Genomic DNA, 16912 nt, shown 5'->3' on the forward strand with positions numbered 1-16912 from the left:
CAGTCCACCATCTAAGAATCATGAGTCACATGGGTGAACCCTGGAGTATATGCACAGAAGTCCTTGCACAGAGCCTACTTTAGCAGTGTCTTGTCTACATCCTCTTGACTTGTTGTCTATCCGGTGGAGGACTCGCTCCATGTAGCTGGGTAATTAGGAACTTTACTACTCATGGGCATTCTGTGTGAAAGATGTGGGTCCATGTTAGCCGGACCTGCTGCTCTGTCCTCTCCAGATAGATTTTGATTTAAAGGTACAGCAAGAGCAGTGCACAAAATGTGGCTGTCCTCTTCCTCATGCCCTCAGTGTTGTGGGATGGACCTGAAGATCCTCCTCATTACACTTGTGGTCCCCAAATCACATAGTGGGAGCTGGCAGCTACACGCGCCCATTGGACCAGAGAGTGAACATCATCTCATGACTTTGTTGGGCTAGTTTGAATAAGGTGTTTTGCCCTACCTGCACTGGCAAAGAGGTGATCAGAAGTAATGTAGTGATTCTCCAAGAGACATAAAGTAATAGCATCATACATTTTGTTGAATGCACTGAAGCATCTCGAAACTTTTTTGTTATCGCCTTAGTCAGCATTAAGATTCTGGAATCTGAAATCAATACAGTGCTGCTTCCTTAGTTGATCCTTAGGTGATATGGAGCAAGTCAACACCAGCTGTCACCTCGGGTTATGTGGATTCATCTAATGGACATTTTCTCCCTGAAGTGAGAAAAGGAAAAGTCGTGACAGTGTCTTGCAGCTCGCCTGAGTTGTTTAAAATCAGAGATCTTACTTACAGAGCTCCTTGTCTTGCGACCCTCCAGTGAGATGGGAATTAACATTAGTAACTCACATGATTTATTGTCTTGCAGCCCTCCAGTGATGCTCGTTGTGGGAGACAATGCACCAGCTGAAGATGGAGTGGTGAGTGATACAGTACCGAGATTCTCACTTTGTTAATCAGGTAGGGCTAGAGAAAGAAAATGTGTCAGCGCAACCTTTGACTTTGCTCCCTGATAGTGCATATTTGAAGTCTCACATTGCAAATGATAATCACTTAATAGTTGAAGCTTCTGGTCTCTATACTGCCTCATCCCTATTGCTACCTCACTCAGAATTTGCATGCAGACCAGTAGGATACATATGTCACAGAAGGGGGAATCAGCTGGGAGATATGGTGAGTTCTAACATAAGAAAGAGCACACATACAGAGACGTATAAAGATGCTGAATAAGAATAATAGGGCACAGAAAGTACTTGCAAATAAAGTCCAAGCTGCAGAGAAAATAATGCGCTAGCAGTTATATGGTCTACCAGTTACAATCAATGATATGTTTGTCCTGTAGAAAGCTTGCCTCGACAAAAGGACCAAAACATGACATCCACTATGACACACAGGAGGGAAGGGTTCAGTCATAAGTCATAATAGAATAGTTAAAGAATGTCGTAATAAGTTACCTTCTAATTTAAATTCAAATTTTTTCTGGAGTATTTTGTTAATTTTCCGATGGGTTTTCAATAAGAGACTTTGGTAGACTTGTGCGATTGAAAATAGAGATTTTGGATCTATGTGCGATAAACCATGCCATTGAGTGCCAGAAGACTAAAGGGAAAGGTGCAAGAATTTAAGGTTGGGAAGAAAATGGAAGGCTACAAGAATGCCCTGAGAAATCTGCTTTGTCATTACAGAGGCAGGTCCCTTTTTTTTTTTTAACTCTGATCTAACCAAAGAAGGAGATAAGTGGAATCTTTCTGGAGTGAATTTATAACATTTGAGTGCCACTGTAGTCTGATAGTTCTATATTAATGGTTTATGAATGTATGATTCTTTAAAAAGTTCTCAAAGAGAGATGTGAATAAAAGAACAAAATGATTTTACCCGTATGCAAAGTGCAGGTTGTATACCTCCTCCACCCACAACACTTACTGCAGGGCCTTCACCTTGTTTGCAGTGAACACTGTTATCTTTTAGATTGCACATCTTTGCCGTATTGCCTCCCCCATGCACCTGGCAGGCCTTTGTTTCCATCAGCCTTAGCTTATTTGTGAGCAGTAGCTGAGCCAATCACCTCACTCGGGATCTGTGAATAAACCAACTATCAGTGATTACTGGCAATCTTACATCCCCTGTGTGGCTGTGGAGAATATTCTATCCTAGTGGGCAGCTGCCTCGGGAAAGAGAAAAAAGATTACCTTAACACGCCTTCAAAATAGGTGTGTGCCTGCTTACTGTCATTCAGGATACAACCACAAAATATCCTGCCTCCTACAGCTGAGGGGTTTCATTCTTGTTAAGTTATGTATATGTTTTCTCTGGGGCTTTGTAGAATGCTATTTGTTGCCTTGTATCCACTTAAAAGTGCCTGCCCTCCTTGTATACAGTGTCGTGTTGAGGCACCATGCTGATTAGTTGCCATCGTTGGAAGGTTAGCTAATGTCTTATTTCATCTGGCATATGAGGGAGAGTGCCATTGTAGTGTTCTCTGATTGGTGGTTATAGAGATCCTCACTCTTTTCCAAGGCCTACATTGTTAGGGTTTTGCTGTTATCCTATATTGTTTCACACTTGTCTCTTTATGTGGATTTATAGGTCGAATGTAACTCCAAACTGGACCCCACGAACACAACTTTCCTGAAGGTAGTGTATCCTCACTGTGTACTTTGCTTCTTACATGTGTCATGGGCTTTGATCTCTTAAGTGAAGCAGCCGCATCTGCAACACAAATGTGGGAGCCACCAGACACATGTGCAGCTACTGTGGCTGGTCAGTGTGGGCCTGCATGCCGCTTATACATAGTAATAAGTGACGGAGGGAGCAGGCACAGTGGTGTACAGAAGGGGAATGAGACATGTTGACAGATCAGTGCTTTGTATAACAGCCTGCCATGCAAACATTCAAAAAGATTACCGACTGCTTATTTACTGTGCAAAACATTTATTTGAGTTCCATTTGCACACAGCGCATATTAAAATCATGTGCCCAGGTCCAACCATCCTTTCTACGTATTGCCATAATATGTTCAGGTAAGATAATATTCTCTCTATAACATCTCTGTAATATTAGTGGGCACCTGCATCACTGCTCAATCTCTCACACCATTTTCCAGTAATTGACAGCTTTTTTTAGGGAATGCCATCATTTTTCAGATACTGCCATCATATTCCCGGTACCCCCACTATTTGTCAGCTGTTGGCATTATATAATCAGGTACTCCCGCAATTTTCCTCCTACGTACTCACATCTTTTTCCACATATTGTCATCATATGTTAATACACTTACGCCATTGACTGGTGTTTCCAACGTATGCCCAGCTGCTGATATCTTGTGGCAGGAATAGTGCCCATTTACCAGAGCAGAAGTGACCATTACGTCCCTCCATGCAGTCCAATCCACTCACTTTCCTAAAGGGCATTGCGCAAGTGAGTTTAAAAGGAAATGTTAAATGTTGGTGCTTGAAAGGAAGTTTCTTAGAAACAGGAGCAGAAGAGCCACTGTGGCAACCTACACGGCAATGCTTAGAGTTACAGGGCACCTGTCAATCTGGATCAAATATTTTGAACAGTGTTGATTGTCTGATGCTTAGCAAACAAAAGATTTGATGGTAGGAAGGTTTAGAATTAATCCGCAACTCTGGCATCGTCCTGGGGAACCCTCCAAACCACCGTTCTTCGCCTGCCATGCCATTACAGAAAGAAGAAAGACCATATCCAAATCAGGCCTGGCCCCACACCAAAAGGGGCAGCTGTGCCCGAACTGCTTGGTCACATCCCTTCTGCATGAGACCACAAGCATCCCCAGACATGTGTCGGCCTAATTGGGTGTCATCAGTGAGGAGTTGCCAGGGTCTCTAGGCCCAGCAGGCACGGACCCATGTCTTGGCATACCTATTCCACTCAGGGTGACTATAGCAAACAAATGAGGTGATGGCAGGAAGGTTTACAATTAATCTTAACCTCTGGCATCGTTCTGGGCAACCCTCCAGACCATCGTTCTTCTCCTCCAAACCATTACAGAAAGGGAAAAGACCATATGCAAATCAGGCTTGGTCCCACACCAAGAGGGGTAGTTCAGCCCGAACTGTCAGAGGTTAAGATTCATTCTAAACCTTCCAGCCATCATCTCGTTTGTTTTGCCATCGTCTGATAATTTCGATTTTACAAGATCACCACATACCATTTCAAAAGTGGGATTAAACAGGAAATGACACTGGCATCGGACCCACTGAGGGAAATGGAGACAACTACAACTACGGCACAGACAAGAGATATAGCGGGGCAATTTACAAAGCTCACAACACAAGCTTCTACTAATAACCAAGGCTCACAAAGAAGCAACAGGTCTGAACTTATATGGTGCATTTGACTATGCCATCCCAGAACAAGGCTGATGCTGGATCTGCAGAAACTTACAAATAGTGATTCCAAATGGCTGCTATGGGATGAATGCACACAGTGATGTTGGAGTGGGTGTATTGACGAAGACTACAGAGGCAACCTTGGTATCCTGCTATTCAGTTTTGTGAACCTCGCCTTTGAAATAAGGAAGGGAAACGATACTGATAGCCCAACTTGGAAGAGGTAGATACCCTGGGTACAATAGAAAGAACCACCCATTGCTTTGGCTGGATGGACATTGTTACCTGCCAGTACTTACCAGACGTTACCAATATCCAATATGGTTAATTGAATCTAAATGGGTTTCACGGATATCTCTCAAGGGCCAGCCTTTCCTATATACCCAGACTTTCCTACAGTACATACGGAAAACCCTCTTAAAACACACCATTGACCAGCATAAGGGGAAGGCATGCAAAGAAAACATGTCTTCTTCAGAGGACTCCTTCATAGAGTAGAACCAGATCCAACAATGGCTTATAACCACAATGGCCGTTATTTGTTTCAAAGCTCTTGCACGGATCTGTAATGGATTTGGCCCATGCTCACCTCACCACTGCACGTTTGAGAATAGACAAGGTGCAAGACAATAGCCTAAACCGATCCTAAAAGTATAGAGCATGATAAAAAAATACTTTAAGACTTCTTAGATCTCCCAAAAGATTAGTGAAGGCAGAATTACACCCATGGGCCTCATCGGGTTGGGTGGAGCGGCATACATGCGGCAGTAACACTATTACCGCTGCATTAACGCTCCGGCCAATCCTAAATTTGGGCAGAAAGTTGGAGTTTTATCTCCAGCTATTTTCTGGAGGTAAAACTCACCACTTTCTGCGCATTTGCGGTACTATTACCGCTGACACTAATACCGCTGGCAGTAATAGCGCCGTTGCTACCCGATAGAATCCTATGGATTCTACAGAAAATGGGGCGTAGCAGGCTTACCACAACTCAGGATCCGGCGCTAATAGTGCAGGACCAAGATGCCGTAACGCTAGTTGCGTTGGCAGTATCCCGGCGGATTTACCGCCGGGATACCGCCAAGTTTGTGACGAGGCCCATTGTCCGTAAAATATAGACCATTCAAGCGGATTACCTAGCTATCATCCAGTCCTGGATGTCGACTGCCTACTTCAAACTTAACTCATCCAAGGAATTCATCCTCCTCGGTCCCTGCGCTAAACAACAATTTATCCAACTAGAAGGATTTGATCCGCAACTCTCGGAATCCACAAAATCCTTGGGCTTCATCATCAACAGCACCCTGTCTTTCCAGAAGCACATAGCCCAAGAAGGCCCAACCGGCCGGGCTCCAAATGTTCACCCTTCGCAAAATGAAACCCTTCACTCTGTCACTGGATTTCCAGACATAGTGCAGGCCATTGTGTTCTCACACATGGATGGGGGTAATCCCTCCTGACGGGGATCCCAGCTGCTCACATAGCTCCCATAACAGCAGTCCACCATGCTGCAGCACATTTTATTATGGGTGTGCAGAAAGTTGACCAAATAACCCGCATCCTACGCTAACTGTTGTCTTTTTCCCCAGGCCAGGATGCTGTTCAAGACTGCATGTATCATCTACAAAGCAGTCACGAGTAGCACAGCAGCGTACCTCACGTCTTAAGTTCTACATATCTAATTGATTGTCGCAAGCAAATTGACCAACTTGCTCTATTCGCAACTCATCTGCAAAGAGAGGACCCGCAAACAATCCTTCACTTGTCACGCACTCACCCTCTGGCACTCAATCTGGTATTGGCTGGAAATAGCCCCACAATTCTCCAATTTCATGAATCGCAAAATGTGGCTTTTCCAGCAACACCTGACCAAGGACCAAACTCAATGGATGTGTATGCTGACGCACAGATCGCTACTTGCACTACTGTGCTACTGTTAAAAGGTGGCAGCCCAAATTCTGGCTACTGACACCTTGTACAGCGCTTCACTGCACTCAAGCTAGTTCCACGCTTTAAACTATCAACTAAATAAATCTGGTTCAGTGTCTCAATAAACTGCTGTTTATAAATAAATCCCTGTGTGGCTTGTGATATAACCATTGACAGATGTCAAGGTATTCACTTATCCCTGACATCTTCATCCAGCCCTAAAATCATCTAGGAGAGCACCAGTGTGAAAGGGGGCAGGACAGACATCACCAATATAAACTACTTGGTGCTTTGCAAAAATCAAGTCATTTTTGGAAAGTAAGAACAAACTCAAATTTGTATATATGCCATATCTGTGACAGTGATTCAAGTCTGCAACCCTCCTGAATACATAATGCACACTGCCCTTTCTGCTTATTTAATTTATAAGTGATGGCAAACAACAAGTCACATATCTATATTTGGAGAGAGTTACATTTTTGGGGCTAGGTGCCGGCTGTCCTGCTATAGCAGGCATACAACTTCCCTATACATATCTCTCTCATGGCATTTTAATTTCTTCCCTACCACCATCACATGCCTTAAATAAAATGGTGCCGGGTGCTATACATGGGGACTGAGTGACCCCTGGCATTTGCCTGCCCGAGTACAGTTTTGGGAGACTGTTCGGCCTCTGCCCCGGCTAACGTCGGCCACTTAAAGCTATCCTGAGGCCCAACATCGACCAGTTACTTGCCCCGTGGCATTGCCTATATATATATATATATATATATACATATGGCGACTACATGTATCAGTAATTTAAGTTAGCAGATACAAATGGTATTTTTTAGTCGGTTGAGTTAATGTATCACATTGACTGATTAAAGGCTTGGAAACCAAGAGAAGAAGAAACAAGGCCAATTATGTAAATAACCAACCAAGAAAAAAGATCAGTAAGACCTTTGGGTTCCTCAGAGGGAAGGTGGCCCAAATTCCAGAAAACCCATCAGAAGACCATGAAAAATATGCATTGCATGTCACTGAATAAGGAAACTGCCCTGGAGAATCATATGCTTGTGTGCACACTGGTTACCAGAAGCTTGCAGAACGGTGATTAAAGAAACTGTGGAGCAGATGCCGAAAATTGACATTATTGAAAGAACCTTTAGTGAATTGGCTTCTCCCATTGTCTTTTCCCGAAAGCATATAGGGTCTGGTGATTAATTATAGACTTCTGAAAGGTGGATTCTCTTTCAGAATGTCATGCTTACCCCATGTCCCACATCAATGAATGAAGTGAACAGTTAGGCAGTATGTCTCAACACTGGAGCTCACAGCAATGGTATTGGCAAGTTCCACTACATCCTAAATATAAAGCGAAGACTGCATTTGCCATTCCCCAAGTCCTTTTCCAATTAAAAGTATGAATGTTTGGATTGCATGAAGAGCCTGTAACTTCTCAGCAAGGGGTAGATCTAAAGGCCTAGCAAAGAGAATATGCCAGGCAAAGGTCAACAATCTGATTGTCCACCGTCTAACATGGGAGGATCTCTTAAGACTCCAGATACAAAGTACAGTCCATACACAACATCAACCTAGCTGAAAATAATAAAGACCGTCAATTGGTTTTGGCACTTATTGGATACTATCATATGCAACCCCTCAATGTCCCACTCAAGCAGGCCCTAATACAGGTGTGATGGGCAAAAATAAACCCATTCCCTTAAAATGAAAATGTCAAACTAGCTTTTAAATATCGGAATAAGACGAGTTTTAATCCACTGGTACTCTTAACCCTAGACTTCAACCAACCATTCACACTCCAAACAGACGCATGAAGGGTAGGTTTGGAGGCAGTCATTTCATAAATCAGAGACTTGTGAAGGAGGAACCAGTGATTTTTACCAGTAGGATGCCTTTCCCACTGGGGACTCGATACTCCACCATCAAGCAAGAGACTTCGACCATCAAGTGAGCAGTGAAAGCTCTCCATTAATTTTAAACATGAAGACATTTCACCCTCAGAGCATCTCACACACTCATACTATGATTATCATGAAACAAAGACAGAAAACTCTGAGCTAGTGAGAGGTTCTTTTACAGTGCAACCTTAATTTTTCTATTCTAAGGACACTACACTGCAGACTTTCTTTTATGCTTCGCCACTGCCATGGAGGCTCTAAAGGCGATGTGGAAATTAAGGGAGGATGTGTGTGATGAAGTACCCTCTTTACCGACAAGTATAACAAATGCAGGAGTCTTCCTTACTTCACTGGAGGAAGAAGGAGGGAGTCCTCACCGTTGAATTTCAGGATGCCCAAAGGAGGCTGTGGTGCAGGCCCGAGAAATGTATGTCTGGAGAGCCCAGGTGTGGCAGAAGCTGTCTGGTGTCAGGCTCAGAGCCTCTTGGCAGAAGCAACCACTGGACAACATAAAGGGGTGGCAAGAGGCAGAACAAGAAGCTAGACTCTGAGGTCAAACAGAGGTGCTGGAGGGTACCCTGCACAAGCAGCATGCAAGGGAGAGCAGACCGATGGAAGGAGTGGGCATGGCGTATAGACCCGAGAGTAGAGTGAGAGTTCACAATGGACAAACTGCATGAATTAGAGAAATCGGGGATAAAACCACATTATAAAGGAAAACCGTCCAAATATGTATTGTTTTATGTCAGCACTTAAGGTCTGAGTACCTGCATCCGCATACGAAACTGAGAAAAAGGGTTAACGCTGCAAGCCTGTATATAATGTTAGAATTCCTAGAGCACCTTAAGAAAGTGAGAAAAGGAGTAACACTGTATGTTGGAGCTTGAGATCAGAGTTGATAGAGCACACTGAGAAAATTACCCGAGGATAAACGGTGTATGATGGAACTTGAGCTCAGATGGAATATGGAGAAACATTGCATACTAGAACCTGAAGTCAAAGCTCCTAAAATAAAATAAGAAAGTGGATTTGAAAAAAAGCACTACATTCTGGAGCTTACATGGAAGGTTCCTAGAACCAGGAGTGTAACAGAGACTGTGTCTACCTAAAAGTCAATGGGCCTCATTACACGGTAGGCGCTAAAAAATGTGATTTACCGTCATGGCGCCATTAGCGTGTCCGCCATCGTAGGAGACCGCTAATAGCGTCACATTACGAGTTAGCGGACACGCGCATAGGGCCATGACGGTAAATGACCCCACCGCCATGGCGGAAAAGCACCTTACCGGCTCCGACCAAAGTGCTGATAGCACCTCCGCCCTCATGCTGCACGCTATTAGCGGCCACCGCTGTTAGCGGTCACTGCTATTAGCGGTCACTGCTATTAGCGGTCACCGTAAAACACCGGAACCGGAAATAGCGTCATCGCACCGGAACGGGAAAGAGCCCGGCGGCCATCTTTAAAAACACAATCCATTGCCATCCCCTGCACTCAGGACCTGCAGCAACACCACGACTGGCAAAACCACATCCCAGAAGAACAAACAATGCCCAAGGCCCTAAAGAAAGCCGATGCGCGCCAGCGCAAAGAACGCTTCTCAAACGAGGAATTGAAAATGCTGGCAGACACCCTGGCTGCAAATGCAGAGGTAGTGTTCGCTAGCGACATGCGGCGCCCGGCACTCCTGAGAAAAAAGGAAATCTGGGCTGAGGTGGCGCAGAAAGTCAGTGCGGTGGGCTCCACCCCCCGCACCGTAAAGGACGTGCGCAAGCGGTGGGATGATCTGCGCCTCCGTGTACGCAGCATTTTATCGGCCAACAGGAATCTGGCCATGGGCACAGGAGGCGGAGGTGGATCCCCGATGAAGATGCAGGAGTGGGAGGAGACATGTGCCAGCACCATTGGCATAGAATCCATCGAGGGAGTGGGCCGAATGGAGTGTGGTGTGGCAACAACGTCAGACGGAGGTGAGTGACCACGCAAGACACAGCAATGCCAAGCATGAGTCCCTCCCCTAAATGTGAATTGGGAATCAGCTAATGGATGGGGTCATCACACACACATGTACACAACCCTGCATATATGCCCTGCACATCCCCACACAACCACATGCATGCAGCACCTCACACACGTGTCACCCTGACACATGTCCGGATGACCCACCCATCTGGCCAACAACCTGCAGGCCCAAAGTAGATGTCCAAATCCAAAGAACTGCAGCAACAACAACATATGCATGATGCACGTTGACCCATCACTGATGTTATCCCTGTCTTGCTCCCCCACAGGGTCACAATCTGACAGTGAGGAGCTGGACGCTGCAACGCAGGCCCCACCACCCAAAAAGCAGGCCAAGGGAAAGGATGCAGGCACCAGGCCCAGTACATCGAGGGGCACTGGGATATCTGGAGTGGCCCAGCGTACAAAAGCCACCCACGCAACGACCACACCAAGGGTCGAAATGCCATCCGACACTGTGGCAGCACCCCCACCACCCACCCCCACCACTCAGGAGCCAGTGCCAGAAGGCACGCCGTCCGCAGCCAATAGCTCCGTTGGGGAAGCAGCAGCCACGGCACCTATGAGTGATGTGGACGACCCATGTCCGACACCGGAAGGGCAGCGTACACCCAGCCCCCAGCTGTCCCCACTCCACAGCCCATGCAACACATCCAATGGCAACATCCATGAGGTGCATGCCGGAGATGCAATGGATGGGTCATTCAGTCCCGTGGCGAGCTCACCTGATGTCGGCCACATGCAGCAAGCTGCGCCGAGGAGTAACAGGGGCAGGGCCGCAGACGACACCATGAGCCTGATACGCCAGCGCCAGGAGGAGCTCAATGCCCTGGTTGCCGGCAAGTGAGCGAGGCTGCCTCGACCAGGGAGGAGATCCGGGTGTTGTCAAGGGACATGAAAGCTGCCATGGACAGCAACACGACGCGCCTATGTGAGGAGATGGCCGCTGTGAGGCAGGTCCTAACGCGCATTGCTGAGGCGATGGAGAGCATGCGTCACTCACAGGGAGCAGATCAACCAGCCACGCCCTCGTCTACTAGCTCCGACCAGACAACCATCCTGCGCAGGTCCAGCCGGTCCTTGCGGCGGTCAGACTCACAACCCCCCAATGGTGGTAGTGGAGGAGGGAAGTAGGGCCAGCCTGTCCCTGTTGACACTTGGGAACTAATGCAGCACTGATGTGCACACCATGTTCGGTGGAGTTGTGGGGGAAGGGGGGTGAGGGTGTTTGGGGGAGTTGTGGGGGGAGGGGGGTGAGGGTGTTTGGGGAAGTTGTGGGGGGAGGGGGGTGGGGGTGTTTTGGGTGGAGGGTACATGCACGTTTGAATGTCATAATGCTCAATACAGACGTAATGGCATGGATAATCACATGACTGGACATTGATAATTGTGTATGTGTGTTTTATTGTTGAAGGGTGCACTGTGATTATGTCCTCCATACACCCCGTGCCCTGAGCTGAACACCAATTGCACCCTCTTAATCCATGTGCATCAGAAACAATGGTCTATCAGGTGCTGCCGCACAGCACGTCCCTCATGGGCATCGCCACCTGCATGACCTGCAGCCCCCTCTCCTCCATCCTCATCCCCGTCATCATCCTCAGACGGTGGTCGCAGTTCTATGTCAGGGGGCATTGGCACATTCCGTCTGATACACATATTGTGAAGCATGACACATGCCATGGTGATCTTGGCCACCTTCTCATGCCCGTACAGGAGTGCCCCGCCCGACCTGCTGAGGCACCGGAAGCGTTCCTTCAATAGGCCGAATGTCTGCTCGATCACCACGCGGGTACGGGTGTGTGCATGATTGTAGTCCTCTTCGTGCCTGTTCTGTGGGTTCCGCACAGGGGTAAGGAGCCACCTCTTCAGGGGATAACCTGCATCACCTGCATGGGTGCAACAATGGGTATGTGTAAGTGTCTACATAATGTGGAGCGTGCACATGTCACACAAACAAACATTGCATATTCAACGACATCCACTGATCCAAGCACGCATGGCAATCAGGGTAACTGCAATGTGGGAAGGTGAGGTGGTCCTTGCAAGTGGACATGCACCATGCATGCATACAGCAGGGATTGCCATGTCCCGCCAGAGTTTAAGTGATTTGTGTTTCCTGGCCCTGGCAACGTTAGTGCCACACTGCTAGTACACTGCCATTCCTTAGTTGATGTCCCCATGCTGTTTGATGGCAATTCTGTGGTGGGGTACGGGTGTGCCTCACCACAATGGCTACAGGGGATCCATTTGTATGCACTCATGTGCGCGGACCATTTCTGATGTAGTTCAGCGTACATTTCAGTTGTGATTTTGATATGCATGTTGCTGATTTGTGTAATGGGGGAATGGTGTGTTGTGCGGTGTGCATGTTGTTTGGAATGGCCTGTTTGGCGTAATGGATTGATATGTTTGCCGTGGCACTCACTTCCGGCATGTGGTTTTGTCTCTGGTCCATTGTGGGCTGCCTCACTGTACAGTGATGCAAATATGTATGTCCATTCTTCTCATGACACAAGTTCACGCCCAGTTGGAGTATGCATCTCCCCCCCCCCCATTCACGCCCAGTTGGAGTATGCATCTCCCCCCCCCCCATTCACGCCCAGTTGGAGTATGCATCTCCCCCCCCCACTCACAATCCACATCACACTGACATGTGGTCGGCCTGCTACTCACCAAGTAGCCACGAACGTTGTCCAGCATGTCGCTCCATGTATCGTGGTATTGTCGAGTTCCGCAGGACCATTGCATCATGGGTTGAACCGGGATATCGGGCACAGCAATGTGTGATGATCTTATTGGAGTCACATACCATTTGGACGTTGATGGAGTGGTATTGCTTTCTGTTACGGTACACTACCTCATTGGCATGTGGGACCACCAGTTCTACATGGGTACAGTCGATGGCCCCAATGCAACTTGGGATGCCTGCCAGTGTATGGAAGCCTACTTTGGTGTTGGAGATCTCCTGGGCAGTCCGTGGCATGTATATGTGTTGACTTGTGTGCTGCAGGAGGGCATCGAGCACCTGGTTCAGTGTGCGTGAGAATACTGGTTGTGATATGCCATGCATCTGACCTACCGTATGCTGGTAGGTGCCTGTGGCCAAGAAGTGGAGCACTGTTACTACCTTCAGTAGAGGGGGGATGGCAGTACGGATGTCAATGAGACTCACAATGTCGTTGTATATCATGTCTACTATGGTGGTGATGGTATCCCAGTCCAGACGGTACAGGGTGTGTATCTGCTCAGGGGTTAGGTTGACTGGACTGGCTCTGATCCTGGGAATTGGTGGCTGCCTCTGTGGTATCACTAGGTGCACTGGTGGTGCTTGCTGCGCCTGTCTTGCCCTCCTCCTCCTCCTCCTGCGTCTCCTCTGTGCTGCCTGTTGTTGTAGCTGCTGCACAGCAATCATGTCCTCTAGCCCATGTAATGCTGCTAGTATTGCATCCATCTTGGTGTGGGAATGGGTGTGGGGAGGGGTGTGGTGTGCTCTTTTGTGCTGCCAGTCTCCATTGCCTCCACCTGTGCTGATTTTGTCCACCTGTGGCAGGTTGGAACTCTGCTGTGCTCTTTTAACGTGTGGTTCGCGATGCCGGTATTAGCGCCTTGCCGGTAAGGGTTCTTTGGGTCTAGTACATGCCGGTATTGCCATGTACGCATGGCTCGTGATGCCGTGATATTAGCGCTATGCCGCTATTTCCGGTCTGAGGGGCCGCGCGCTCACGGACTTGCCGCTAATAGTGCCACCGTACTTTGCGGTGCCGCTAATAGCGGTATGTCCGGGTCGTGATTGGGGAGGGGATTTACCGATATCGGTAATCCCTTACCGGTAACGGTATGTCCCTACCGCCTACCGTGTAATGAGGCCCAATGTATTAGAAGTGCAGACCAACTGACAGCCTGCATAAAAATACAATTTTGAACTCCATTCTTTTACTGATCATTTTTGTTTGCACTGGAGTACCAGACTGCTCCATCGAGTTGCTACATTAGAGAACCCAAGCCTATCCTGCAGGATATCTTCTTTGGCTGTGCATTGGATCCAACACAGTTCTGCCTGTACAACTGAGCCATGAACTGCAGCCCCCACTTTCCAAGCCTTGGACCAATGCACACAGCTCTCAATGGGCACCTCAGTTCTCACTACAGCACCCACTGCTGTTACTGAGCTGAGACTCTGCGTGTGCTTTGCTCCTGATCAGAAGCAGCCCTTCTGCCCTGATAACGTTGACTTGCACTATTGCCAACACGCTTCCCTCTGCCATCCTATTGCATCTTAAATTCCTGTAAAGCACTGCCAGAGTGCACCAGCAAACTCAGTCACAGAGCTAAGCCCGACCTGAAGAAGCTCCCTTTGCTACAGTCCTAGAACCCAGATACAGCTATGATAATGCACCACAGCGATGAACTGCCTCACTCCTTTGTTCTACTACATGGACCCACACAAAACCTTTCTAAAGTAACCTGTTCAGTTTCAATTCAAAGCACACCACTTCCCACAGAGAGGCATAAATGGGCAAATGGAACACCAAGCAACTTGGGTGTGTAGCTTGATGTAGGCACCTTCGTCATTCCACAAGGAAACTCATCCAAGAATGCATGGCACAATTTATCAGCTGCAAAATGTCCTTCCCCTCTTGCTTCTCTTCCACCAAATCACCAAAGGACACGCAGCGGTTGTGTCGCATGTGCAACACTGGCACACCATTAACAGTTATTCTACAAATGAAACTTTCCAAGGGAGAGCAGAACCATTCTGCTCATCTCTTATTTGACTAGAGACATCATAGCCATATTGCACCAATCCCAATGATCCTACTTTGACTCCTGGTGGCAAAACTACTGGAATTTACAACTCTGCATCTAGTGCACAAAGCGCTGCATGTTCAAGATACATTTTCAAGGATTTCTGATCCTAGCAGCCATCCTTACAACTGTGTTTGGCCACCATGAATCATGATTTAAGATTTGCTAAAGTTTCGGAGAGGCCTGAAATCTCAAAGAGGCCTCAAGAAGTACCCCTTTCATTCTGCTGATAATCAGGCAGTACATGAAGTCCCTGACTTCTCTCACACCTGTGGTTAAACAAAGCACATTTCAAATACCATCATCCTCATAGACTTCCCGACCCATACTAACCCAAGACTATGGGTGATCACCTGAGATTATGGCTGATGTGTTAATCCTGTAGGTTTCCCCACAAAAAAGCTCATCCATCTAATTCACATAACCCATTGCAAACTCACTGTGAATCGCAGAGACAACATTCCAACTCGTTTAGGAGCACAACTGTTGCTCATGGACATATTTGAACACACCTGCACAATCGCGTTCACATATCCTGTATCACCTGTTCATGAAAGTAGCTTTAAATGGTATGCACCACTTAACAAACCCGGTTGCCCCCCAAAAAGACAGGGCAAACTGCATCCTTCATGCTGAGATGCCTCTCCTATTACACGGGAGCTGTCTGCAGATAACCCTTGTCTGTCTTCTTTGCAGATGGCTGACTCTGGAGGACTTCCTCAGCTCACACAGGTGAGTCTTCCGTGCTTACCTTTGAATTATTATCTTGCATGACTTTTAACCTAAATTCTTTTTCTCTGCCCGTTCCTTCGGCCTGTTTGTAAAGTTCACTTTGGCGAATGGGGTAATGTACTCCTTGGTATCATGAGTACCAAAGGATAGACTTTATCAGGGTTGGTCTCACGTGCTGCTTTCATTCAGTGGAAATGTAAAGAGGAGCTACAGTTTGGGGGTAAACCCCTGTGTCAGAGGAGGGAATATGCGCCTGTGTCTCCATTTGTCTCCGAGAGGACATTTGGAAGGCTTGTACAAACAGTGTGTTTTCACAGTATTAGTGTGAGTATGGAGTCATGAGTTATGACAGAGTCCCCTGCCTTACCCTGAAGGTGTATGGTGGGATGTCTAAGGGGAATGGTTGTTTTCACCCACTGGGTGATGCTCAGTCTGGGGGAGTGGTGTGGGGAATATTCCCTGGCTACTCCCACCATACCACATATGGGAGGAAGGGGATCGACACATGACATATTGTCTCTCTTAGTGAGTCGCAGAGTATGGCAAAGGCAGTCGGAGGTGGTAATCCATTTTCATGAAAACCCTCAAAATATACACCTCATAATACCAAAAGCCCATAGAAGGCCAGGAAAAGCACAGCGATATGTTTGTGCCACTGAGGCACTTCAGAGGGAGAGAGAAAGCAAGGTTTTATGGCAGAGGATCACTATATGCTTTGGGTCGCAGATTTACAGGAGACAGATTCATAATCAGGAGAGCTGAAAAAATGCTACGCTTGTTCCACCACCAAAGTGCAGCCTGGCCCCACACGTGGAGTGTAAAGATTCAATGTAAGAAGCTGAGCACCTGGTGGAACAGGGGGTGGAGCCAAAGAGTTACAACTGCAGGAAAGCTGCCTAGGAATACATGGTAGCCAGTCTGAAATCTCAAAACAGAGTTGCCCACACCTGAACCCAAAGGCCAGAGAGACCTACACAGGAAAGGTGTCTACAACATATACAAGGGGAGTGAAGAAACAAGGGTGTGGGAATTCGGAGGTAAAGCAAGTGTGAGGGTGTGGCAGGCTGGAGGAGCAGAGAAGAGGTGAATTATTAGGAGCAGTGGACAAGTGGAATAAGGAGGAGGAGCTGGATTGCAAAGGAGGGGTGAAGTCAAGTGGGGGATGGACGA

General features: G+C 47.3%; 1 protein-coding gene across 6 annotated transcripts in view; it reads left to right on the forward strand.

The window, feature by feature from the left end:
* NDRG4 (NDRG family member 4) overlaps positions 1-16912 on the forward strand; it is an 865926-nt gene that overhangs the window by 769584 nt on the left and 79430 nt on the right. For all 6 annotated transcript variants that reach the window (XM_069654558.1, XM_069654565.1, XM_069654543.1 and 3 more), the window contains 3 exons: positions 865-916; positions 2583-2630; positions 15707-15742. In XM_069654558.1, coding sequence (XP_069510659.1) covers positions 865-916; positions 2583-2630; positions 15707-15742 — 136 coding nt within the window. The remainder of the gene's footprint in view (positions 1-864; positions 917-2582; positions 2631-15706; positions 15743-16912) is intronic.

The sequence above is a fragment of the Ambystoma mexicanum genome, chromosome 1p, assembly GCF_040938575.1.
Source record: "Ambystoma mexicanum isolate Mex_15411 chromosome 1p, UKY_AmexF1_1, whole genome shotgun sequence".
NCBI lineage: Eukaryota > Metazoa > Chordata > Amphibia > Caudata > Ambystomatidae > Ambystoma > Ambystoma mexicanum.